Consider the following 23,137-nt stretch of genomic DNA (forward strand, 5'->3'; position numbering starts at 1 on the left):
CTTGGCGAGAACTTACAGCGAAGAGCTGACATTAGAGTTTATAGCCAAGTTGACCACATAAACTGCGAAATTTCGTTGAGATAGCTAAAAAACATTTTCTGCATTAATTGCAATGAATGGAGCCTAAGATGACAAACATTTCCTCAGTTCTCTACTACTCTTTTTTATACTTCAAAGATAGGGTATAGTTATTTCTATACTTGTCAAAGTCAAATGCCACTTATCGCACAAAAATACCGATATTTTTTCATAGCCAGCCCTGTGCATCGATATAAGTAGAATTTTTGTTGTTGCCGTTCAGGGTGATCCGCGGTCATACTCTTGGATTGGATCCGTTGTTCGGACTCGCTAATGGAAAATCTCCCCCGATTTCTTTTGCAATCGTACACATATATATGTATATATCCCATTGAACAGTGACATTTATATACGCCAAGCTGCATACTGCATGCGATTATCGCCGTGTCCGGGAGTGTCCGAGTGCGTGGGTGTGTGAATATACTACGAAATGGATACAAATACAAGCAGCAGCAGTGAGGAGAAGCAAGAACAACAACAGGGCTACTACCAGCACACCTGGAAGTCAGCCAATAAGCATGGAAATTCGTTATCAGACAGCCGGGATTACGATACGAATTCGTCGCGCACATCGCTGTCCGGCTCGCCACCCGCTGCGTCATCGGAGCTGCAGCTCGATTTCGCGAGTTTCGAGGGGAAGCCGCTGGCGTCGCTTCTGATGCCCAAACGGGAGTCGGACGACCGTACGGCGGGCATCATACACAGCGACATATTGAGCATTTATGGCCTTCCGACATCGGCATCGGCATCGGTTGCATCCACGGCTGACTCGACCAACGGCGAGCAACAGGTGCTGAATCCATTAGAATTAGGTTTGACTCTCGAGACGGACGACCATGAGATGTCGACGGCGACCACATACGCCCTGTTTGCAGATGTCCCGCAGGCGCAGACACAGACCATCATCAAAATGGACGAGCGGGAGGACGATAACTACGACGACGATGTCTTCACACTGCGCCCCCTCACAAGTCCATCCTCAATGGGCACCGATCCGGCCCAGCTCACACTTACGCCCCTGCCCATCACGGTCATACCCATCACATACCATCACCACCAGCACACAGAATCCATTGCCACAAGCCTCACCGAAGTCCCTCTGATAGCCACCGTCAGCACCGTGGACAGCAGCAGCCAGGTCTACAACCTGGACGACATTTGCTTCACGCTGGAATATCAGTTCCAGAACCAAAAGCTCGTCCAGGTTCAGCCGCCCACTGTGGTGTCCCTGAGCATGATAACCACATCCGAGGCGCTCCCAGAAGCAACAACTACGCACTGTGATAATGGACACACCAACAGCAGCAGCAGCAACCACAACTCGGGATCATCGGAGCCCACTTCCCCGGCATATTTCACTATTGAGACGAGGTAGTCAGTCTAAGAAGAGGCTTTGCATGTGTCCCCTCCCCCAACCTGCCAACCCCGCTGCACGCTTTAGTATTATGGATTATTTTTAGAATTGTTTGTGCAGTTTTCCAATTATAATGTGCCGTCGTCAGGTGTGTGCTCTGACCCCCGCCCAGGGCCATGCCTTCGGTAGCGCGGCTGCCGTTGCTTAATTTTTCCACTGCCCACACACAAAAAAGCGTCTGCCGTGACGTGTCTGGTCTTTTTTTGTTTGGCTGCTCTCCCCTTAAAACCTAAAAAGAATAACAGAAAAACTGAAAACAAAATTTTCACATATTTTTTTTCCTTGTCGAAAATTTGGCAAATTTCAACCATTCCAATGTGTCCGCTGCTCTGCTTATTACAACGGGCGGCGTCCCGTCTGTTGTCCGACAAAGTGTCCAAAGTGTTTGCATGTTGTTGCTAATTGCCTGATTTCTGTGTTTTGCGTGTCCCACCCTCCTCCGCCTCCGCTTCCTTCTCTGATCCCTTTTCGATATTCGAATTATTCTAACGGTGCATGCTGCGGCTGCTCTACTTCTTCCCATTCTGATGCTAGCGATGGACTATGATGAGGATTGTATTGAAAACATTTGTTTGGGCTAAAAATAGTTGCGCCGATGAACGCATTTAGATTTCTAAAACCCCCCCCCACGCACCCACCACCTAATCGTAATATATATCTATGCATATACATATGTATATATACGAGTATATGTATGTCTTCTTATATTTATGTCTACACTGTGATAGAGCTAGCCAGAAACGAAACGCTTGGATATTTTCCCAAAATTTACATTCACACTTGGTGTAAAAGGGGAGCCCGAGCCGGTTTTCAAATTAAAGTAAATTCGAAACGAAATGAAACCATTGTGAAATAGTTCGGCTCCCCGCCCTAGAACATTCTCCCCTGTAAAAGTTCGATTTACTGAAAGACAGGGAAAGTGACGAGCACTTTGGCACTACTTACGGCAGGAGGGAATTCTATTAATGTTATTGGGCAAAGGGTAAAGTTCGGAAAAACCTCACCAGAGTCGTCAATTGTTGTCTAGCCCAATTATAATTCGATTAAACTACATACATATGTACGTGGCACAACGGGTTAAGATAGTACAGGCCTCGGGGATCACTTTTATATTCATAGAATTTGTCTAAATTCATTTGATTCCAAATCTGTTGCTGATAAGCAATAAACATTGAATGGATTACACCATATTCTCATTGATTTCCAATACATTGGAGTAGTATGGAAAATTCCATTAGAATTCTAGATACATTTAAAAATGCGAATATAAATTAATCGAGGCTGTCCAGAGGCTATTTTTTCTCTATTCGAATTGATATCCAATGGATAGGTTTAGTCTAGATTCCCCTACATTGTCGCTTCTCTCGCTTTCCTTTTGAATTATTCTCGGGTACAATCATTTTTCAATTTTTCATCCATATTGTTTGTGTGTTTTGTTCTGCGCCTTCCTTCCGCCTTCCCTTGTCGCTGGCTGTCCGGCGACGACGACTCTGTACTATTTTTATCCCTATGAGTAGTGTTCCCTCAATCATATTTCTCATTTTTCAGTGGTCCCCCGGCACCCGCGGGGCTGTGTGCCAGGGAGTGGCATCTCGTGAGAACAGGGCGAGGGAGGGCTGGGAGCGCACGCTGCCCGTCAGCCGGACCCAGCCCGGCACGCCGTCGTAGTGCCCACGCACTCAAACCCCTTGTATTATTTTTTTTTTCTCTATAGTTTCTGCGGCCGTTCTGTCGTCTGTTTTCCTTGGTATTTGTTGTGTTTTGACCATGGCAACATTAAATATTAATTAATCTGTTTATTAATGCCCACAAAGAGACATGTTTTTTTGCAAATGAATGTGTTTTTTCCCTCATTTTGTTATTTGTCAGCTATATTCTTTCCATTGATTGCTATTGTTTTTCCGTTGCCGTTGTTGTTTGCTGCCGATCTAACCCCCTAATACTAATCGCAATCTGTGCAGTATATACAATGTATATTATACATATATGTATGCACATTTGTATATATTTGTTGCGTTTCCATATTTTGTATATACAAGATCTAAACGGCCCACTGACACCAAATTGAATTGCTCCGCTCGATGCGATTTTCTATTTGTTTCCAACTGCCGCCCGAGTGAATCCATTAAATGTTTCTCTCTTTTTGTATACAACACCCCAAACCACTGCTGTGGATCTGATCTTCTCCAGTTATGTCGAGGAATATGACCAAAACGAGCCGGACGAGGACAATGAATTAGCTCACTGCATACACCCAGAGTCCCTGCACAAGGAGGGCGGAAGGGAGGATGACGATCAGCTTATGGCCATGGGATACGAGGTACACACCCCCATTCCCCCCTTATTGCAGCAGCAGCCGTCTATTTTTGCCAATTGTCTAACGTGTTGCCGTGTGCCTAACGCTTTTTGTAGCGCCTCGCCGCCATTCTAATCGTAGCGTGAAGCCCGCTGCTAGCCTGCTCCTCCATCGCTGCAATTCCGTTGTTGTTGTAGGCGTGTGTGTAACCAAGTTTGTTAACCAATTCGCGGTGCGTAGTGTTTGCTTTGTTCAGACTCAGACCCGGTTCTGGCTGGACACATCCTGCTAGACTCTCGTGTCTATCCACTAAGCATTCACCCTGCATGAACATCCCATCCAATGAAAGCCCACGACTTTGTACATAGACATTAATATAGATCGAATTTCTTAACTATTGCATGTGCCTGTGGCTGAATCTTATCTAATGTGTGTTCGTATTTCCCATAAACAGAGTTCGGACGAGGCTCTCAGTCGCTACAGATGCAACTATGAGAACTGTTATCGCAGCTACAGTACAATTGGAAATCTGCGAACGCATTTAAAGACACATACAGGTACGTTTAAGGTACTTTAAAAGGGGTACCACCTCTTTATAAATAGACACTCTTACGACTATTACGGGTTATTGTGTAAGCTTATTGTATAGTTTCTTCATTTTTGAGCGCGTTCGAGTCGGCGCCAGCCCTCTTCACTTGCTCGTTCGCCAAAGTGAGCAGCTTCAATTGTATGTCGCTGCGGGTTGGCAGATCCACTTGATTCAATATGCTATCCAGATACGAATAGAAGGGACTGGGAGGCATATCCATATCAATCGATGTGGATTTCTCAGGATCACTCTGTGTACCCGCAGACGCAGGCAATTTGTCGTTGAGCTTCTCGAGGACATTCTCAATCAGATTCATCACTTCGACGAATTTTGCCTGGGCAATGGCGCAGTTTGAGTTGGAAGGAGCCGCGCTCTCACCGATCGAAAGCGAAGAAGGCTCCTCGTCCTCGCTGTCACTGTGGATGGTTGCCGCCGCATGTTCAATGATTTTCAAAAGATCAGCAGTCTCGCTCAGGTGCCCCCCTTCGTTGCTACGATCGCTCGCTAGGTTTTCCTGACGGCGAACTTTCGATTCTGGTGCTTCGTCCGAATTGCTCTCTTCGTTGTCATTCTTTATGTTTTCCCTGCAAATGAGAGCTTAAGAATGTGATTTTATAGGTATAGTGCTAGGTCATAGTACACTCGCGTCCTTATGTGCCTCTTGAGGAATTTAATTTCATTGAAGAAGTTCCGTCTGGTAAGGTTTTTTGTGTTCTCGAGTTCCGCAGCTCCATGACGGTGACAGAGCTTCACAAAGCGGTCACGCATGTTTTTCCACCTATGCTCGCATTCGCGAACTACAATTGGGAATGGAATGTACAAATAAGCAAACAAAGTTTTCCGGGAAGCACACCAGCCAAATGGCTACTTGCCCGTCAGTCCGCAGGCGTCGGAGACCCGGCTCCAAGCCCTGCCTCGTTTAAGGGCACTGCGGAAGCCAATGTCCATGCTGTTGTACAAACAGGGGTTCTGCTTAACAGCTTTGATAATTTTAATCTCGAGATCGTGGGACATGATTGGGATTTTTCAATTCTTTTTTCGAATTCTCGAAAAACTTATGCGCTGCGGCGAAAATGAACAGGAGGGTAGGGTGGGATCCTTCACACCTGGTGGCGGAGTGTCTTTAGCGGGCGGCGGTAGAAGGGGCACTTGCTGAGCTGCAGTAGGAGGCTTATCAGCCTCATTGTTTCGAATCCATTTGAAAATCAAAAAATCTCCGATGAAAAAAAACTTATTTTCAATCCATCGCAACTTAGAGGTGGAAAACATGTGCATTTGTATCGAATACGATACGATACTATCTTGTTGAACAGCTGCTTTTTGCTGTTTGACAACACTGTCATTCATGAGTGCTGCATAATGAAAGAAATAACTGTAACGGTCAAAGATTTGAGGTTTCAGCTTTTCTTGATTAAATCTAATGTTCTGGTTGCATTTCAGGCGACTACAGCTTCAAGTGCCCCGAGGATGGATGCAGCAAGGCATTTCTCACTTCGTACAGCCTGAAGATCCACGTACGCGTCCACACCAAGGTGAAGCCCTACGAGTGCGAAGTCAACGGCTGCGATAAGGCCTTCAACACGCGCTACCGGTGAGCAATCCATCCACTCTTCCGTGCTGATAGCCCGGAATAGACCCGACCCAAGTCTGTCATATTTATTCACTAATCAACAATCTACGATCCGACCATTTATCAGATTGCACGCCCATCTGCGTTTGCACAATGGCGAGACATTCAATTGCGAAATGTGCCAGAAATGCTTCACTACGCTGAGTGACCTGAAGAAGCACATGCGTACGCACACCCAGGAGCGGCCATACAAGTGTCCCGAAGACGCCTGCGGTAAGGCCTTTACCGCCTCCCATCACCTTAAGACGCACAAGCGGACGCACACTGGCGAGAAGCCGTATCCCTGCCAGGAGGATAGCTGCCAGAAGTCGTTTAGCACCTCGCACAGCCTTAAGTCGCACAAGAGGACTCATCAGCGGCAGCTAATTAACAAGGGCAAGAAGAAGTCCAGGCGGTTACAGAAGCCGGCGCACTCCGAACTCAATCAGCAGGACCAGCTAGAGATCATACCACCCCCATCGGAAGCGGAGGCAGAGGCGGAAACGGAGGCGCAGCACACAGAGATGTTGATAATAAATCCGGACAGTCACTGCTCGGAGACGACCAGCACGGACAGTGGCGTGGTAGTCCATACCCTCACCTCCCACGAGCAACTACCCAATGTGTTTGTCCTGCCCGAACAATCGCAGGCTTATCAGCTGTCCTATGCTGCCGAGGAGGAGATACCCAGCCCGTGGATTGATGCCGGCGTTCTGGTCTCCAAGCCCATCATTCCAATGGCCCCCCTCACCGATGCCTGTGTGGCTCTGGCCACTGAAATGCCCAGTTTCGTAGACCTGAAGCCAGCCTTTGGGAACGCTGTGAGCGGAAACATGGGCGAGCTGTCAATGCCGCCGCCGCCCATGGACGTGGACATGAAGGCCAGCAACTCCAGTGTGACGCCCCCGACGCCCACTCTGGAGCTGAATCAGCAGAATATCGATGATCTGCTCAAGCATGACAGCTATGTGAACGATGAAGACATGGAGACGGAGTCGTTGCTGAATGATATCCTTATGACCATTGACAATAACAGCGCCCTGCTGCAGGCCACGCTCCACCAGGCCGCCCAGGTGCCCAGCGATGCATCTGGACTGGTAGAGCTGGACATCACGGACAACAAGCCCACGCTCAAGCAGATTACTGCAGATGCGGGCATCTGCAATTGCACCAACTGCAAGTGTGATCAGACCAAGAGCTGCCATGGCGACGACTGCGGTGCAGCCACGGCGCCAAAGACCAAGACGACAACGACTGTCGCAGCGAACGGGGGCAAGCGTATATGCGGCAGCGTGGCCACCAAAAAAGTGAGTAAACGCGATGCGGAAATGAACCAGAACATCGAGGATGTTGCTTTGCTATTGCAAAACTTGGCTTCCATGGGCAGTGGCAGCTCCTCCTCGGGCGGTGGTGGCTGCTGCGGCGGTGGTGCAGCAAACAAGTCGACTGCTCCAGATCCCCCAGCAGCAAAAAGCGGTTGTGGTTGTGGTTGTGCTAAACCGGCTGCAGCGCCCAATCCAACCCCATCTGGCGGTTGCTGTGGTGGAGGTGGTTCAGCAGCCGCCACTCCTCTACCACCACCGCCTTCTGGCGGCTGCTGTTCGGTGCAGAAACCACAGGCAGCGGCTACGGCTCAACCAGCTTCGAGTTGTTGCTCTGGAAAGGCCCCGGCCCCGGCCCAGGCCCAGCCAGTCATCAGCAGCGCACCTGCAACGGCTCTCAAGGGAAACTCGTGCACTTGCAAGAGTCCCGCGGAGGGTGTGGCCAATGGCTGCTGTGTGGTGATCTGCATTAAAACGCTGCAAGCTCTGCGCAAAGTTCTGACGCGCCGGAATCTAAACCTAATGCTTTGTCCACAGCAGAACTAAACTAAGAAAAACCACTAATCCCGAAAGCAGCAGCAGCACTACTCCAAAGAACCAAAACCAATCCAAACCAAACCAAACCAATCATATGTAATCAAGTATTGTGCCTGTGAAAAGTATTTCCTATTTGTTGAACATAAAGAACCACAAAAAATCGAAATTTGTCCAAGCTGTTTGAGTGCATTTAAGCGAAAGATCTATCGGATCACAACATGGAAACCAAATGTGATTGCTGTCCGGGCAAGCGGTGGGCTTACTCATCGGAACGATAGATAAATATACATAAAGTACATTTATATCATAATCAATTAAGAGGAAAAGAAACCTCCCCTCCCAGCAGACATAAAAAGAGCCCAAATTCCTGTAATATTTGAAAAGCTTATGCCGCCCCCAAAAAACTAAATTTGTTATTGTTTTTTTTCTACTTTTGAAATGAATCATGTGAAATACATATATCTCTCTCTCACTAACACAAAACTATAATTATCCAGAGCCAATATGTAATCATAAACTGTGATCCTACAGTGGAGGAGATCAAAAATTGTATAAAATATAATGATATATTTTGGCCGAGCTTAAAACGCTTTGTATCATGCCCAAATGATAAACCCCGAAACATATATTCTACTGTACTCTATCTATATATATCCGAAAGAAAACATTTGTATAAAGTCGAATAAAACATAAAACTAAACCAATTTAATAGAATTATTATTGCTGCTGCTATCTGCCGCTGTTTGCTGTTGCTGCCGCTGTTACTCCTGCTGGCTGTTGCTGGTTGCTCCGGAATGTAGTGCATAGAATGATGCTTTAATCCAGGCCAAACATTACATACTAAATCCGTAAAGAATGTGCTTTTATTGACCCCTTAAAAACTCTTAATATACGCTCTGATCCACACTTCGTTTTCTAATCCTCGCCAGCTGGTATGACCTCCTCTAGACGCCGCACGAACTTAACGCGCAGCTCCGTCACATTGTCGCCCTTGAGTTGATCCTGCAAAAAGGCACAGAGAAAAACAAGAGAGTGAGACGCCACAGCACACATGCCACAACACACCCGTACAGTACATAACCAAAAGTAAAAGCAAAAGCAAAACCAGAACCACACCAAAGTATTTCCACATTGAAACTTACCTGCACAAACCAGCACTGCACCTCCAACTGGACCATCTCCAGGGCACCGCGTACACAGCCGCTGAGTATGGCGCTGTATCGCAGATTGGTCAGATCCGCGGGCAGCTCCACAAACTCTGTCAGCGGATTGGAGTCGAAGAGCAGCGAGAACTCATCGGAGGCTGCCGACCAATTCGAGATGGTCGGCTGGATGTTCAGATAAATGCGAAAGCCCTGCTGTATGCGATCTGCCGTCTCGCGCATCTCCAGGCATCGCGGCGCCGAGGTGCGGGCGAGAAAGTCCTCGATCAGACGCATGCCCATGTTGTAGCCAATGCGCTCCAGCTGCTTGTTCACATCCTCGACGTTCTCAAAGTCGCGCAGCATTTGGGTGACCAGCGCCCCATAGGTGAGTGTCAGGAACTCTGAGTTCTGTGTGTTTTTTTTCGTGTACAAAAGAGAGAGAGAAAGAAAAAGCAGACGGCAAAAATAAATTTCAATCCAGAACCAGCAAAGACATTAATATTGGGAATCAAAGAATTGTTAATTTCGATTTGGTTTTTAAATGCTGTTCTCCCCCGATTTATCCATTCGATTCGGTATTCTGCAGTTGCGTGATTATAGAATAAATACAAATTTATTTCGACTTGTGTACAATCCAAAAGATATGACGCGATGAGCGGGTTGTGGTGGGAACGGGCGGGGGCGGGGACGGGGACACAGAGTGATTGCTTAATTCTATATGCTATGATCTAGTCTGGGTTCTACGAATATCTACAGCTTCAAAGGGTCATTCCGACTTGATGGCCGTTATCGTAATGCTCGGCGTTTGATGGGGCGCTATCAGCTTGGGGGGTGCCCGCGCCGTTCCCCGACTGAGGGTCACACTGCTGTGAGCCATGGGCAGGCTGCCGCCGTCCGAGCTGGACTCGCCCTTTTCCTGCGCCGAATGGAAGCGTCCGCCCTCGCCGCGAGCCCGGTTCATGGCGTGCCGATGGCGAGATTCGTGCAAGTATTTACACCGCTCCTTGGGTATGCGCGACTCTAGCTTCGCCCTTGCCTGCCGCCTTATAAGTATCCGTTTGTACTGCTTGGCATTCACGTAGAGCGGCTCCTCGTCCGCCTCGCCCTTGGAGCTCTCGTCCTCGCTCTCGTTCGTATTTGTCCCCGTGGTGCTGGTGCTGGCATCGGCGCTCACATTGTTCGCAGCCGATGTGGCCGCCTGATTATTATTCGCCTGTTGTTGTTGCTGTTGTTGCTGTTGTTGCGGCTGCTGCTGTTGCTGCTGCGTGGTGACGACACTGCCAACGCTGGTTCCGCCCTGGGCGGCGTTCGCGGCTGCTGCATTGACTGTGGCCATTGCCGCTTGGGGCAGCATGATGATCTGCTGCCCACCCGCAGCTGCTCCTTGGTTGCCAGTCGCCGCTGGAGTAATTTGCACTAATTGGCCATTGATGTTGAGGTAGTGGGGAGTCGGCTGGGCTGCCACCGCGGCTGCCGCGTTCGGATCGAGTGTAGTTATGGTGGGAGTCTGATAGAATATGGTCTGGCCATCGGGCAGTTGCATCAGCTGCATTTGTGGCTGCTGCTGCGCCTGCAGCATGATTTGGTTCGCCTGCAGTGGGATCAACTGCGGCTGAAGACCGCCCGCCGCCTGGCCCTGCGGCTGCTGTCCGATTATTATCTGCGCCGCTCCCGTGGGTAGCATTGGCATTGGAATCACTTGAATCGGTTGGGCGGCGGCGGCATTGGCGGTGGCCGTGGCAGTGCCTGTGTTTACGTTCACATTGTTGCTGGCAGCGCTTTGGCTGTTGGTGCTGTTGTTGTTGTTGTTGGTGGTTGTGGAGGAAGCGGAGCTCATTCTTGACGTTGTTGTGGTGCGGGTACTGCTAAAATGGTTTTCCATATCACGCAGGACGCGCTACCTGGTGAATCACTGGTGTCCCTCAAGCCCTCAACACACTTACTGGAAAAGCGAATTAAGCCGATTTTGAGGGTGGGTGGCACTTCAATTCAATTGTGTACTTACAGTCTAATCAAAACTAACCTTACAACTATAAACGGCGTACCGATTACCCACAGCGTGCACAGGCTTCCCTCAACTTACCACTTTCTTGGCGTCAAGTCGGGTGGCCTGTCGGGACATTTTTTAGTGCTTTTAAGTTTCAAAAAGTCCAAAAAAACTTGGAAAAACGGGAGCGTTTTCAGATTTCTGCGAGTTTAGTGTGACCGCGGAATTAAAGATAAATTATACCGCCTGACCCTCAGAAATATACCAAGATATACCATGTCATGATCAAAATATACCGTAATTATACTGACGAACACGACAAGATGCTGATATTCCTCGATTTTGATATTCGGTTTAATATTTAATATGTCTCGCACAAACGATATATTTAGTCCTTTGGGGCCAGGATGAGGTCCTTACGAGGCCCTTAAAAAAAGCTTAGCCGTTTTAATACTGGAACCATACCTTGCCATGACCCAGTCGAAAGAGAGTACTCAAAACGCTCTCCCGACTCATTTTTTTGTGTAAAATATGAGCGCAAAAATATTCCAGAAATATACCGAAAAAATACCTTCTCACTTTTAAAGTATATGTAGGCCCAACTGGAGCTGCCAACCAAATTTCAAAGTTGGCGCACATTTTTAAATTCGAATCTCTTTGAATTCCCGCAATGGCCTTGTTCTGGTTTATCAACTTTAATTACTCTTCTACGGCTTAGTGTCAACAATTCGTAAATTACTCTGCAGCTGACGGCTTAATTTATGAACATTTCTTGCATCATCAGTGGTGCCAGGCGTGTCCCACTTTAGCAACTAAGCCCAAAAGTCAACCCCGTTGACTTTTTATCTTCACTACGTGCTGCAATTGCAATTACCATGCCAACATTGGTTCGTCTCGTCTCGGCGAGGGTTCTAAAATCAATTCATAGTATATGCTTTTTACTAACTTCTCCTGCAGACCAGCTGACAGTTGACTTCGAAGTATTTTTCCTTAAACATCAAACGAATTCGGTTGGAAATATTTTAATCTTGGAGTTTTCAAAGTAGACTTTCTCTACTGTGTCCTTATCGCGCTTGATAAGAATATTAAATATAAGTATAGTGTGTGTATGTGTGTGTTTCAGGTAAAACTGGAAAGGGTTTCTACTGCAGTGCGTGTGCTGTAATTATCTGGCGATTAGCATATGTGGGAGGATCGTAAACATTTTTATTGTCGTCGTCGCGGCTTAACATAGCTAAAAACATATGATACCCCACAAAGTTCACCCTCATAATGCTTACCTACGGCTCTCTCTCTTTCCCTCTTCCATAGCTGATAGCATTAGCCCCTCTCTTTCTACACGCACTGAAATGCCAACCCAACCGCACTCACTCTCTCTCTCTCTCTCTTTCACATTTTTACACCCACACACTTGTTGCCCATCTCTCTCTTTACCTATGGCTTGCTTTCCCTCTCTTTCTTTCTCTGACAAACACACAGACAGGCACTTGCACGCTCACTTTCAATAGTTGGCCTTTATTTTGCCGGCTGTGGTCATTGTTGCTGTTTTCATATCTCTGCGTCTGCCAGCCACTACCTCCCCAACCAACCCATTTATTTTCGTTCATCAGATTTTTGAGCTATATTTTTTATTTACTGGACTGGGCTTGATCGTCGCCTCCTCGTGGCTCTGCTTTTCATTCGCATCTGAGTCGCGCTGCCGTCCACATCGTCCGATCTGCCACTCCCGCTTCACAGGTGGCACGCGTGTGTGAACTGTGATATATACAGAGAATAATAATAATAAATTAGAAAAGAAGCCTACAGAAATATATTTTCAAAAGAAATTCGCAGTGTGGTGTTGCTATAAATAGAGCAAATCAAATAAAAATCCAAACAGAAAATTGAACGGTGTCCTATATACATATACTGAAAAGTTGCCCCTAAATTGACGGTAATTTTCCTATATTTAAGCTTATGTTCTGCACTCTATTCAAAACTGATAAGACTCCCTCTTTTGGCCTTGTGTAAAACATTTGGCTAGCTGCGTACCACTCATCCGCTAGTATCCAGTAAAAACACACACCTTTCGCATACAGTATGGCTAGATATATATATATAGATGACTGATTCGTTAGCAGGTGGACTGGACTGTGTGTCCACTTAGCAAGTGATTATTAAGACGCCTCTCGCACCTCTTGGCACAGACAGAGAATAATAATCGAAAATAAAAACGCATCGACCGGTACCAGATATAAAAATAAATTTGATCAAAATGAATGCTAATTAATGGTTATATCTGTCTACTACTATCCGCATCCCATCCCCCATGTCTGAACCGAAAACAAATTCTCACCCCCGAGATTTCCCCCCTCAAATCTGGCTAATTCAATGCAAATCAGCTAAAAAAAACCTTGGCTCAAAAATTGGCTCAAGAACCCAAGCAAGCAACCAAAAGTTCTCAATGAATTATTATTTGCATAGCAATTACTTTACCGCTAGAAATATTTGATGAGCCTCATTAAATGTAATTGAAGTTTGGTTTTTAGTAATCAGTATTAATATCAATTTTTATATTATTTTAATTCGTTTACATCAGATGAAACTGAACATATCTGCCTTGATCACGCTCAAGCAGGAGGGGAGCGACGAGGGAAAGTGTTGAGTTTTAGGGAGTTTCTCAGTCGTGGAGTGGAGTCATGGGATGTAGGCGCAGATCTCACGTAAATGGGGCCTCATAAAAGTGCAATTAAATTAAATACTTGACTTGCCTCATTTCCTTTTCTTTTATTGGGAATTTAAATTGAATTGTGCTGTGTGGTATGTGCAGGTGGTACGCTTAGAGGGGGGCGGGGGCTTTCAAATGGAACATGAGAAATGTGTGTATTGAGTCACACATTACAGTAGTTGTTTTTTTTTTTCGGAAATAGTTTGGCTTTGGAAAATTCTCGAAATAGCTTCAAGTCTTGCAAATATGAAGAAACATTTCCTTTGTTGGCTATATTGGCAGAATTCCCCGACTAGAGATGGACTTTGAACCCCTCTAGAGATGGTCTGTTGTCGATTATTGATTGCCCTTTCAGATTTCCCATAAAAACGAGACAAAATGTGAATAACAGAGTATGAGAGGGATGGATTAATCAGCAAATCTGTGAGCAAGCGAGGGTGAATTATAATGAGAGATAGAGATAGATAGAAAGCCCTTGATTCTGTTAATTAGTGATGTACTTTGGACACCTGTAGGGATGGTCTGTTTTCGATAATAGAACCAAAGGCCGGTTATCAGCACAACTGTCAGGTTGGCAATGCAAACGAGACAGCAGGATAGTGTTTGCTTTGATTTATGAATATCTATCTGCACTGTTTACCACATAAAAAGAGATAGCTAGCCATAGAGCTGATGATAGAGATATACATATACATGTATCTTCACTGTTTATCAGGCTTCTGCTTTGGCGCGCTCGAAAACTATTCAAACTATTGGCAGCAAACGCTGTCTCTCCACAACAACAACAACACGATCAATAGAATTTGTAAAATAAAACAATTTCAGTTCCCTTGTAAATTAAAAATTCCAAAGGCATCGGCGACCTTGTCTAAAATGGTCAAAAAACGTTAGAAACAGGGGTTTGAATTGTTGAGGCCAGGCCCAGGCCCAGGTCCAATCAAAATCTACACAGAAAAATCAAAATAAAATTTGTATCTCTTTTCTTTGCCAAATTGAAATTTGTATGCAGGGAATGTCTCCATCCTCACATGAAAAAAATCAAGCAAACAAATCGCATCTGATGACAAATCAAAACAAAAAACAAAATGTTATTGGACCCGAATTTATTTAGCAAAGTTTACCTTTTTTTTGCCTGTATTTGTTGATCGAGTGACTTGTTGCATTGATCTAATTGACAATTGAGCTGTCAGCGCTTGGGGCAGATTTATGAAGTGGATTTTACGTTATCGTAAAACACAAAATAGCCGGATACCGGACAGTCATCAAATATTTTGGAAAGGCATCCGAAAAGTGTGGTGATAATGGACATTTCTTTAGCTTTACTTGTTTCTCGAGACACTGTCCGTCTGGTGTAATCAGTCATCGTTCTGACCCCCCATAAATATTTTTCCATATTATCTTTAGCGTAAATCTGAGATTGCTATCTGGATTACACTCAGCGCCTGGTAACAACAAAAGGCGAATTTAGTTTCTCTTTGTGTGTGCCCCTATAGAGATATCTCTTCTATCTTTGTTATCTCTCTGTACGAGCCTCTATCTCACACCCTGCAGCGCAGGCCCATCTCCCATTGAGAATGAACACAAATTGAGGAAATGAACATTTAGTGTCTGTGGCAAGTGGAACCACTGGGATACACATGCATACATATGTACATAAATACACATATATGCACATATGTACGTACATATGTACATATGTATATGTTAATGTCAAGCTCTTGTCTCTATACGAGTACTCGTACATACAGTATCTAAATTGTTTGTTGCTACCTGTCTAACATTATCTGTTTAATTTTTGCTGTTGCTTTCGCTTTCTCTCCCCCCAAAACGATGGGAACTTGCGATGTGTTTTCTGTTTGTTGAACAATTTGGGGCCGGAGGCGCCATTTAACGCTTTTGTATTGGGATTTGTCTAATTACCTTCCACGGGTTGTTTCGCAGAGGGTACTGGGAAGGTGGGAGAACAACAGATAATATCATTTGAATCGAAACTAAATGATTTACCATTGCACGTGTGACAATTTGGAATGCAATTAAATCGTTTGATCGTTGAAACTATGTGGAGGAGGTTGCATCATTTGATCGATTGCAATTGACTGCTGTATAAGTACTTATTGAGCATTCCAGATGGATGGCAGAGATATCAATCAGGGGTCCACCAGGGAGAGGTTTTTGGTGCTAGGGAGAAATGAGATCATTCATATATTTACTGCACATCAATATCATACTCTATTATCTTTTTCTGCCCCTGGCAACCATATCATTATGATATTAGTTCTGGTCTGGTTAAGCTATGGATTTGTTTCGGGCATAACTATGCTGAAAATGGGTATGTTTTATCTATAGGAAATTTCTTGAACTCTCCACTTTGAAGATAAGGGAGAAAACTTATTTAGGCCATATGGAAATAGGCCTACAAACACGTCCCGTCCCACTGATAAGAACTACTCTGAACCTATCCATATTCCATCGGACTATTATCTTTTTATGGGGGATATTTTGAACTAAGCCTCAATTAATAGACGCAGACTAGAATGATATAAACTAAGGAACATAATTATACTTTTTTTGTGTTAGGGATTTCCTATAGTTTTTCGTATACATTTTAATAGCTCTTAATGGAATTTCCTTGGTTTATTCATTAGCAAAAATAAACCAGCATTAAAACACCGACCGAAAAAAGGTCTCACCTTGGGGTTACAGCAAACAAGCCAACAAACAATCGGTAGTAGCCATATCCACGATCACGTAATGTTACGTCAATGTCGCAGGCGAAGCGATCCGATGGCGATCGCTATCGATATTCAATGAGATACTACTGCTACCACAGGTAAAACGAGCCCATTTAGCATCTTCATTTGCATGCCGGACGACAGGCCAGCCCACAACAGCAGGAGGAGTACCCATAGCCTCTACCCATAATGCTGATTTTGATGATTTGCATATGCGTTTGGCATGCGCTGAAATGAACCCTAAGTACAGTGGGTTCGACTCGGTATGGTGTGGGTTCACTTAACCCGCTTTATAGGAACTTGAACTTGACACAGATTTGGATTGGGTGTTTTAGAAAGCTTTATGGGAGGGCTGAAAGAAAATAATTTGTGTATGGCAAGTCAACATATAAAAAAAAGGGTTTTTTTCAATAATAAAGAACAACTTCTGCCGAGGGAAACTTAAGTCGTAGTCGTTATTCGCTACTCCAACAAGCTGGAATACTTTCTTTGGAAATTAAAGTCAGTTATCCTTAAAGAACACCCAATTGATGTTTGCCCTAACAGAATTCTGTATATGCCCTCCAACCGATGACAAATTGACAACCAGATGATGAAGGTGTAAACTTGTAACGGCAACAAATAAAGCTAATTTGTGTAGATCACACCTATGGATCTACGGGCTCGTTGACAAGCCAAGTGGCGACCTCTTAGCGACATATCCGCATATATCAAATATTGAATCAAGTAATTCTCACGCTGATCCGATGTCTGCCTCTTTCTCTCACCCAAAAATAGAACCGCACAATGCCAATCAAAGATATATTGCAGCGATGCAGGCCCATACCCCTTTATGTGGTGCTGGTGCTATCGATCTGCTACTTTGTGCTCCAGCTGGCTCTGAGCCACATAACGCACGCTCTGACACTGCTCATGGCATCGTACCACATGTTGTGCAACATATTCGCACTGGGCGGCTGCATCATAACAATTAAGGTAAGTGGAACAGCAACTCGTTTTTAATTTTGTTTGCTGGCTTTATTTTGCTTACGATCTTTTGGCCACCGCCAGGAAATTGTCGCGTGCTGCGCGATTAAAGCGCACGATGGCTGCTGGTGCATTGAACTTTGAAAATCAAACCCAAAAGCGAAACACAAAACGCATTCCGAACTCCTTTATATTGTGTCTTGAAACTGGTTCCATTTCAAATTATAATTTATTAGCGAATATTTGAAATATTTTTCTCTTCGTCTCCTTTTGTCGAGGGGAGCGGCTCTCTTAGCTTGTGTTATCTGCACACTTTGCCTGTGTTTTCGTTTGGCTTTCAAGCTTATCAGTAGATTGCTGTGTAATTGCCTAGTCCGACTCTAATGCCTCTGTCTACACAGATATCAGCCTGAAAATTTCATGGAGATATCACCAACCAGATGTGTACGAGCAAATGGACAAATGGTTTTGCAAAATTTATGGAACTGTTCTGGCAGCAAGCGAAAATGGACAGCAGATTAGCCTGTTGCTAATTAAAGCTTACTTAGGATAACTTCTACACAAATATATACATGTATGTCTTCCATTTAAGAAAAAGTAGACGGAATCTAAGTATATCCCTCCAGATCAAACATTCATCCATTAGTTTATTAAAACACCTTTCCCAATCCAATCAAAATGATCTCTTACCCAACTAATATTTGCCCATGTATAGATTTGAAGCCAAGGTGAAGACTTTGCCATAAACAGATCAAATCAATATTCACGCCAATGTTTATGATCTTTGTCAAAGATAAATGCTTTACATATTGTTGAATGAATGCAAATATCGTTGAAGTTGTGGGAAAGCGAAGCGTGCCAAGCACGTTTCGCAAAAAATAGACAAACCGCCAGAGACAAAATATGCAAAAACCACATAAAACTTGGCCTGAAACCACAGAGACGGGAGCGCAGAGATACCAGAAATCGAAAGCGTCCCATCGGACAGATAGGCAGACAGACAGACAGTCGGCGGCGGTGGCGGTGGCGGTGGCGTTGTAGGTGTGGACAGCACAGCTGTGTGGGCCGCTGGGTCCGAGCTTATATAATGGCAGAGAAGACCAGCGAAGCGTTAAAATAGTCGCTAACCACAATTTGGGGCTGGCTCTAACGACCCAATGCCAGTTGTTGTGACTTGGCTTAGAAAGCATGACAATAAATGGGAAATTTTACGCGATTCTATTTGAAAATCTATAAATTTATTCTTTTCTCTCTTGTTGAACCCTGCAGCACAGCAAAAAGAACCAGGAGGAGCCAGCGACCCCGAACAAGGTCAATGACGCCAACGGTGGTGTGGTTGTCCAACTCGGCGAGACGGAGGATCAGAAGGAGGCCAGACGTGAGTGCCGGGAGCAAAAGCTACGCAATACCTTCGGCTGGGCGCGCATCGATATACTCACCATGCTGATAGTGTTCATCATCTTGGCCTCGCTCTCCTTCTCGCTGGTGGTGGAGGCTCTGCAGACGCTGGTGCACATCGACCACCAGGACACGATGCACCTGCCCATACCCGTAATGATGCTGGGCTTTGTGGGTCTCATATTGAACGGGCTGACATATCTGCTTATTGGTGGCTACACTCTGCATCAGGGCAGCTTCCTCCACTTGACGCCCGGCGGCAATGTCGTCCTCGAGCGCTCCATGTCCAGCAACATGGATCTGTCGCTAAAGCCGATGCAGCGGCAGTTGAGCAAGTCGCGTAACGATCGCCAGCTACGCGAGGAACTGGAGACGGAGGTGGGCAGTGTCTACTTTGCCACCAGGCGGCAGGGAGCCGTCGAGATGTTGCGGGATGTGTCCAGCACCATTTTTGTGATTGTCTGTGCGGCCATTGTCTATGTGGCGGAGGATGAGCAGCATACGGCTAAATTTATTGATCCGGTGCTGTCCATTTTCTCGTGCATCCTTCTGATTTCGCTCAGCTATCCCTACAGTGAGTATAAAAGTTCATCAAATGGAGGATGAGAACTGAATTTTTTCTTTTTTCCCTCACAGTGAAAGAATCGTGCCTCATTTTGCTGCAGACAATTCCCGGCTCCATCGATCTGGAGATTTTTGAGCGCACGCTGGTCACTAAATTTCCGGAGATTGTCAGCTATCATGATCTGCACATTTGGCAGCTGGCGGCCCACCGCTACGTGGCCACCATACACATCCAGTTCCAGAATCCCAAGCTCTACCTGAAGATCATCGAACAGGTGCGCACGTACTTCCATGATCAGGGAATCGGAGCTGTCACCATCCAGCCAGAGTTCTATCCGTCCACCAATAAGAATGCCTCCGCCTCGCTGGAATGCCTGATGCAGTGCCAGGCGGCCGAGTGCATTGAAAAGGTGTGCTGTCGGGATTCACGCACGGATCTGCGTGAGATTAGCGACAGTCCTGATGGCGGCAAGTCCAAGTCCTCGCACTGCCATGGTCATGGGCATGGGCATGGCAAAAGCAAGTCCGATTTGAGTGCGGTCGTTGTGGAGAAGCCCAAAGAACTGAATGCAGCCAAACTGATGAAGGGACACGCGACAGACGAAGCCAAGGCAAAGTCTCACATGGAACCGGCAACCACAGATCCAAATGCATCTCAGCCAGAAGTTGTCTCGGATGCCACATGTGCCACAAAAGACAGTCCGCCTCCGCCTGCCCCCACAGCGGCGAGTAGCGACGCAAAGTGCCAAGAGCCTCCCTCCCAATAGGACTAATATTAAAACAAGATTTTTGACGATTTTAGCTAGTTCTTAAGTTAGTTTACGACTTTGCCATATAATTTGTTGGAGCTAATGTTTCTACGCGCGACGCTTAACTAGTTAGGACACGTGCTTGTAAAGTTAGTTTAGATCCGCTAAATTGTTTTTAAGGTACATTTACTGTATTGTGTATTTGCGTTTGTTAAGCATAATTCTAGCAGTTATACAAACGAAAAATAAATAGATATACCTATGGTACATACATCTATTTAACATGCCATTAGATGAGCAGTTCTTCAGTTGGAACTCTACATACATACGTATAAATATCTATAAAAATATTTGGATTACACATTGGATTTTTAGGGGCCGGCCAGAATAGTCAATTAACAATAAGATCCACATGATTTCCACAGCGAGTAACAATAGTTAACAACATTTTTGATATCGGACAGGTCAGATAGATAAGGCCGTCGTGTACATATACATACATACATATTTACTTACTATACATCTATAAATATCATAGATATTTCTGCTTTTGGGGGGATCCCACACGAGGCCCCTACTACTTTGCCTGGTCTGCACCCAAGAAGTATTCCAACGCAAAGAGCCGTATAATCAGCGCCAGGTTGTCCGTCGTCGCATAATCGATCACACTTTCGTTATCGTCGGGCGTATGCCAGACGCTGGGGAAGGGCACTGGTATTAAGTGGAGAACGGGTACATTGCGCCTGAGGAACGGTATGTGGTCGTCCTCGATGAAGGAGGAGCGCATGGCCTGCGACTGGAAGTATCGCGTGGGATCCCGCTGAGAAACCCCACTGCTGGCATAACGCTCCAACAAGTTAATCTGCGCGAGACGCGTCTCCACTGACTGGAGGCTCATGTACCACGATTCTGTGTTAGCGAAGAAACTGTAGAACGCCGGATCGGGGGCACCCAGCAGGTCCAGCAAAACAAGCATATCGATGCTATCTAGTTTGCCCTCGTGGTGCCAGCGTTTGGCTAGGTGGCGGGCACCGTAAATTGAGTCTTTGGGTCCCCATTCCTCGAACGCCTCCTCGCCGTCGAAGAACAAAAGCATCAGACTCAGTTTGGACGTATTGAAGGGTTTTAGCTGCTCCTGCAGCACCTGGGCCAGGTTTAACAGCATGGCACAGGGCACAGCGGAGTCAGTGGCTCCCAGAAATTCCGCCTGCGGCATGTACTTGCTGTCGTAGTGGCAGGCCAGGACCAAATAACGCTCTGCGTTCGGATTCAGGGTGGCAATGATATTGTGGAAATGCAGCTGACCCATAATGGGGGCCGTATCATGGAAGCTGTCCAGCTCCACATGCCAGTCTAGGTCTCTCAGGCTCTCCACGATGTACTGCCTCACGAGGCTGTGATTGCCGGTGCCCACCACTCGTGGAATCAGTATGTTGCTGATGGCTTCCCGCAGGTGCAGTTTGTTCGACAGATTGCTGTATTCCAGGAATTTGGACTCCGAGAGCTTGCTGGGGTTGTACGGCGTCTGTAACGGGAAAAAGTAGATGGTTAAAAAACAGCCAGATGGAAGCAGTTGCTTTGGGGTGGTGGCACCTGTGCTCGGCCAACTAGATTGTCCGACAGCGACACCGAGCCCTTGACCAGGGTGGCTATTAAAGCCGCCTGCACGCACAACATCCACATTTTTGGAGGCAATCGAGCCAGCTGGCGTCGCAGCATGTTGAACACTGCTACCCGAATACGTGGCGGAGTAATTCCGTTTTGCTGGTGAGTGGGAAGCTCGCGTCGGAGCGTTCTAACAGGTGGTTCCAATCAATAGTGTGTGCTGTTTGTTGCCCGCTGGGGCGTGTTGCTGCAGGGGCACAGGTGTGTATCAGTCTGATGACTGCAGCATGTGTTAACGAAGTAGTTGCGTGGCATCTATCACTATCCTATCAATTTATCGTTTTTGCACTTGCTACGGCCAATAAACAAGTACAAACAAATATATTCTAGACCGAACAGCTGTTTCACTTTAACAACAGGTGGCGCTTGTGTGCACCTAGGTTAGGTGGCAGTGTTGCACATTCAATGAAATTCTTGATATTAAATCTTTTTATTAATTATGTATGTACATCTAACCTGTGAAATGTCGGCAAGCTCAAAGCAAGCTCCCAGATTATAGATTTTCTTGCGCGGCTTTGGCAGCAACGTTTTGACAGCCTGCATCCAAGAATATTGGCGCTCCAAGCACCTGCCACGATTCAATAAACCACGCATTTCACTTAATAATGTCTTTTTTAATGCAAAACTATACACACAAAACATAAGACAACAAATTGGGTTGCACGTTTTTCCCGCTGCTATCGAGGTTATGCAATAGAAAACGATTACACACATTTACAGGCAACTTTCCCTCCCTCTCTCGGGCATATAAACATTGTATGTATGTACAAAAGTGTTGTGTTTCGTTTCGTTCGACTTAACTAATACTTTCTAGAACAGAACGCGAATAAATGGAAATGGTAAACAGTCCTCGGTGAAGCTTAGTCCACCTTTGAAGCCTTGGAGCCGGTGGCCCCAAAGTAGGCACGGTAGATATACAGTCCCAGAGCAATGTGTAAGGCCACCACGGCGCCGACCGCCGAGAAAATGTTAACTTTCATCTCGCTCATCTTGAAGAATCCATCCAAAACGACGCCCTTCATCAGAAAAAATGTGATCACAGGCAGGAACACAATCAGCATGCAATAGAAGAGCACAGTCTTGAAAGAACTAAAGTCCTGGGAGTCCTGGAAACGTAAACAAGACAAGACAAGGGTTTAACTACCGGCAACGATTCCGCCCAGCCCCCCACTGTGCACATTACCTCGGACTTCTGTTTGGTCTGTTTCGAGGGGGCAGCAGGGCCGCCAATGCCGGCGCTGCTTTTCTTATTTTTGTTCGTCATTTTTCTAAATATTTTTTAACTTGTTCCAATTGAAAATTCTGATAATTTGTGACTATTTTGTATTTTCGTTTGCCTGCCATTCGTTTTTATCATACATTTTGACAATCACATGATA

General features: G+C 45.8%; 7 protein-coding genes across 12 annotated transcripts; 2 read left to right on the forward strand and 5 right to left on the reverse strand.

Moving 5' to 3' along the window:
• Window positions 1-310: 310 nt before the first annotated feature.
• On the forward strand, window positions 311-8,557 carry LOC111067747. 2 transcript variants are annotated; one of them, XM_022357024.2, is made up of 5 exons: window positions 311-1,449; window positions 3,683-3,812; window positions 4,243-4,345; window positions 5,818-5,968; window positions 6,075-8,557. In XM_022357024.2, exons 1-5 carry the CDS (start codon window positions 509-511, stop codon window positions 7,852-7,854), a joined length of 3,105 nt encoding a protein of 1,034 aa, XP_022212716.2. In that variant the 5' UTR covers window positions 311-508; the 3' UTR covers window positions 7,855-8,557. The 2 variants fall into 2 exon arrangements, with proteins under 2 accessions (XP_022212716.2, XP_022212718.2); XM_022357026.2 differs by lacking the exon at window positions 3,683-3,812 and having other exon boundaries at window positions 311-868; window positions 6,075-8,555.
• Window positions 4,347-5,651, reverse strand: LOC111067749 (transcription factor Adf-1). Its single transcript, XM_022357030.2, has 3 exons — window positions 5,250-5,651; window positions 5,018-5,174; window positions 4,347-4,961 (listed from the first exon to the last, which is right to left on the reverse strand). The coding sequence occupies exons 1-3, from the start codon at window positions 5,389-5,391 to the stop codon at window positions 4,427-4,429; spliced, it is 834 nt and encodes a 277-aa protein (XP_022212722.2). The 5' UTR covers window positions 5,392-5,651; the 3' UTR covers window positions 4,347-4,426.
• Window positions 8,393-11,217, reverse strand: LOC111067750 (trafficking protein particle complex subunit 3). The gene is made up of 3 exons (XM_022357031.2): window positions 11,074-11,217; window positions 8,988-9,398; window positions 8,393-8,847 (listed from the first exon to the last, which is right to left on the reverse strand). The coding sequence occupies exons 1-3, from the start codon at window positions 11,110-11,112 to the stop codon at window positions 8,761-8,763; spliced, it is 537 nt and encodes a 178-aa protein (XP_022212723.1). The 5' UTR covers window positions 11,113-11,217; the 3' UTR covers window positions 8,393-8,760.
• On the reverse strand, window positions 9,584-11,168 carry LOC111067748 (nuclear transcription factor Y subunit alpha). Of its 3 annotated transcripts, none has more exons than XM_022357029.2 (2): window positions 10,996-11,020; window positions 9,584-10,932 (listed from the first exon to the last, which is right to left on the reverse strand). In XM_022357029.2, exon 2 carries the CDS (start codon window positions 10,870-10,872, stop codon window positions 9,757-9,759), a length of 1,116 nt encoding a protein of 371 aa, XP_022212721.2. In that variant the 5' UTR covers window positions 10,873-10,932; window positions 10,996-11,020; the 3' UTR covers window positions 9,584-9,756. The 3 variants fall into 3 exon arrangements, with proteins under 3 accessions (XP_022212721.2, XP_022212719.2, XP_022212720.2); XM_022357027.2 differs by having other exon boundaries at window positions 9,585-10,932; window positions 11,014-11,105; XM_022357028.2 differs by lacking the exon at window positions 10,996-11,020 and adding an exon at window positions 11,074-11,168 and having other exon boundaries at window positions 9,608-10,932.
• A 757-nt stretch (window positions 11,218-11,974) lies between the features above and the next one.
• On the forward strand, window positions 11,975-20,385 carry LOC111067892 (zinc transporter 1). 2 transcript variants are annotated; one of them, XM_022357230.2, is made up of 4 exons: window positions 11,975-11,987; window positions 17,194-17,391; window positions 18,652-19,354; window positions 19,417-20,385. In XM_022357230.2, the coding sequence occupies exons 2-4, from the start codon at window positions 17,203-17,205 to the stop codon at window positions 20,109-20,111; spliced, it is 1,587 nt and encodes a 528-aa protein (XP_022212922.2). In that variant the 5' UTR covers window positions 11,975-11,987; window positions 17,194-17,202; the 3' UTR covers window positions 20,112-20,385. The 2 variants fall into 2 exon arrangements, with proteins under 2 accessions (XP_022212922.2, XP_022212921.2); XM_022357229.2 differs by lacking the exon at window positions 11,975-11,987 and adding an exon at window positions 12,645-12,910.
• Window positions 20,118-22,472, reverse strand: LOC111067893 (glutaminyl-peptide cyclotransferase). 2 transcript variants are annotated; one of them, XM_022357232.2, is made up of 2 exons: window positions 22,215-22,472; window positions 20,118-21,618 (listed from the first exon to the last, which is right to left on the reverse strand). In XM_022357232.2, exons 1-2 carry the CDS (start codon window positions 22,470-22,472, stop codon window positions 20,671-20,673), a joined length of 1,206 nt encoding a protein of 401 aa, XP_022212924.2. In that variant the 3' UTR covers window positions 20,118-20,670. The 2 variants fall into 2 exon arrangements, with proteins under 2 accessions (XP_022212924.2, XP_022212925.2); XM_022357233.2 differs by lacking the exon at window positions 22,215-22,472 and adding an exon at window positions 21,687-22,096 and having other exon boundaries at window positions 20,119-21,618.
• Window positions 22,473-22,519: 47 nt separating this feature from the next.
• Window positions 22,520-23,130, reverse strand: LOC111067896 (vacuolar ATPase assembly integral membrane protein VMA21 homolog). The gene is made up of 2 exons (XM_022357238.2): window positions 22,942-23,130; window positions 22,520-22,864 (listed from the first exon to the last, which is right to left on the reverse strand). The coding sequence occupies exons 1-2, from the start codon at window positions 23,020-23,022 to the stop codon at window positions 22,619-22,621; spliced, it is 327 nt and encodes a 108-aa protein (XP_022212930.1). The 5' UTR covers window positions 23,023-23,130; the 3' UTR covers window positions 22,520-22,618.
• Between the last annotated feature and the right edge of the window lie 7 nt (window positions 23,131-23,137).

The sequence above is a fragment of the Drosophila obscura genome, unplaced genomic scaffold (assembly GCF_018151105.1).
Source record: "Drosophila obscura isolate BZ-5 IFL unplaced genomic scaffold, ASM1815110v1 contig_181, whole genome shotgun sequence".
Lineage (NCBI taxonomy): Eukaryota > Metazoa > Arthropoda > Insecta > Diptera > Drosophilidae > Drosophila > Drosophila obscura.

What these genes read in the sequence shown, in the direction of transcription:
- LOC111067750 (XM_022357031.2), bottom strand. Translation starts at nt 11,112, where the DNA reads ATGTCCCGACAGGCCACCCGACTTGACGCCAAGAAAGTG. An exon ending in GACTTGACGCCAAGAAAGTG is followed by an intron (nt 9,399 to 11,073) that starts GTAAGTTGAGGG and finishes AAAAACACACAG; the next exon opens with AACTCAGAGTTCCTGACACT. An exon ending in TGCAGTGCTGGTTTGTGCAG is followed by an intron (nt 8,848 to 8,987) that starts GTAAGTTTCAAT and finishes GCCTTTTTGCAG; the next exon opens with GATCAACTCAAGGGCGACAA.
- LOC111067748 (XM_022357029.2), bottom strand. Translation starts at nt 10,872, where the DNA reads ATGGAAAACCATTTTAGCAGTACCCGCACCACAACAACGTCAAGAATG.
- LOC111067749 (XM_022357030.2), bottom strand. Translation starts at nt 5,391, where the DNA reads ATGTCCCACGATCTCGAGATTAAAATTATCAAAGCTGTTAAGCAGAAC. An exon ending in CGACGCCTGCGGACTGACGG is followed by an intron (nt 5,175 to 5,249) that starts GCAAGTAGCCAT and finishes TCCCAATTGTAG; the next exon opens with TTCGCGAATGCGAGCATAGG. An exon ending in AGGCACATAAGGACGCGAGT is followed by an intron (nt 4,962 to 5,017) that starts GTACTATGACCT and finishes TCTCATTTGCAG; the next exon opens with GGAAAACATAAAGAATGACA.
- LOC111067892 (XM_022357230.2), top strand. Translation starts at nt 17,203, where the DNA reads ATGCCAATCAAAGATATATTGCAGCGATGCAGGCCCATACCCCTTTAT. An exon ending in GCTGCATCATAACAATTAAG is followed by an intron (nt 17,392 to 18,651) that starts GTAAGTGGAACA and finishes TGAACCCTGCAG; the next exon opens with CACAGCAAAAAGAACCAGGA. An exon ending in TTCGCTCAGCTATCCCTACA is followed by an intron (nt 19,355 to 19,416) that starts GTGAGTATAAAA and finishes TTTCCCTCACAG; the next exon opens with TGAAAGAATCGTGCCTCATT.
- LOC111067896 (XM_022357238.2), bottom strand. Translation starts at nt 23,022, where the DNA reads ATGACGAACAAAAATAAGAAAAGCAGCGCCGGCATTGGCGGCCCTGCT. An exon ending in AGACCAAACAGAAGTCCGAG is followed by an intron (nt 22,865 to 22,941) that starts GTAATGTGCACA and finishes TTACGTTTCCAG; the next exon opens with GACTCCCAGGACTTTAGTTC.
- LOC111067893 (XM_022357232.2), bottom strand. Translation starts at nt 22,472, where the DNA reads ATGTGTGTAATCGTTTTCTATTGCATAACCTCGATAGCAGCGGGAAAA. An exon ending in AGCTTGCCGACATTTCACAG is followed by an intron (nt 21,619 to 22,214) that starts GTTAGATGTACA and finishes TTCCCGTTACAG; the next exon opens with ACGCCGTACAACCCCAGCAA.
- LOC111067747 (XM_022357024.2), top strand. Translation starts at nt 509, where the DNA reads ATGGATACAAATACAAGCAGCAGCAGTGAGGAGAAGCAAGAACAACAA. An exon ending in TATTTCACTATTGAGACGAG is followed by an intron (nt 1,450 to 3,682) that starts GTAGTCAGTCTA and finishes GATCTTCTCCAG; the next exon opens with TTATGTCGAGGAATATGACC. An exon ending in GCCTTCAACACGCGCTACCG is followed by an intron (nt 5,969 to 6,074) that starts GTGAGCAATCCA and finishes ACCATTTATCAG; the next exon opens with ATTGCACGCCCATCTGCGTT.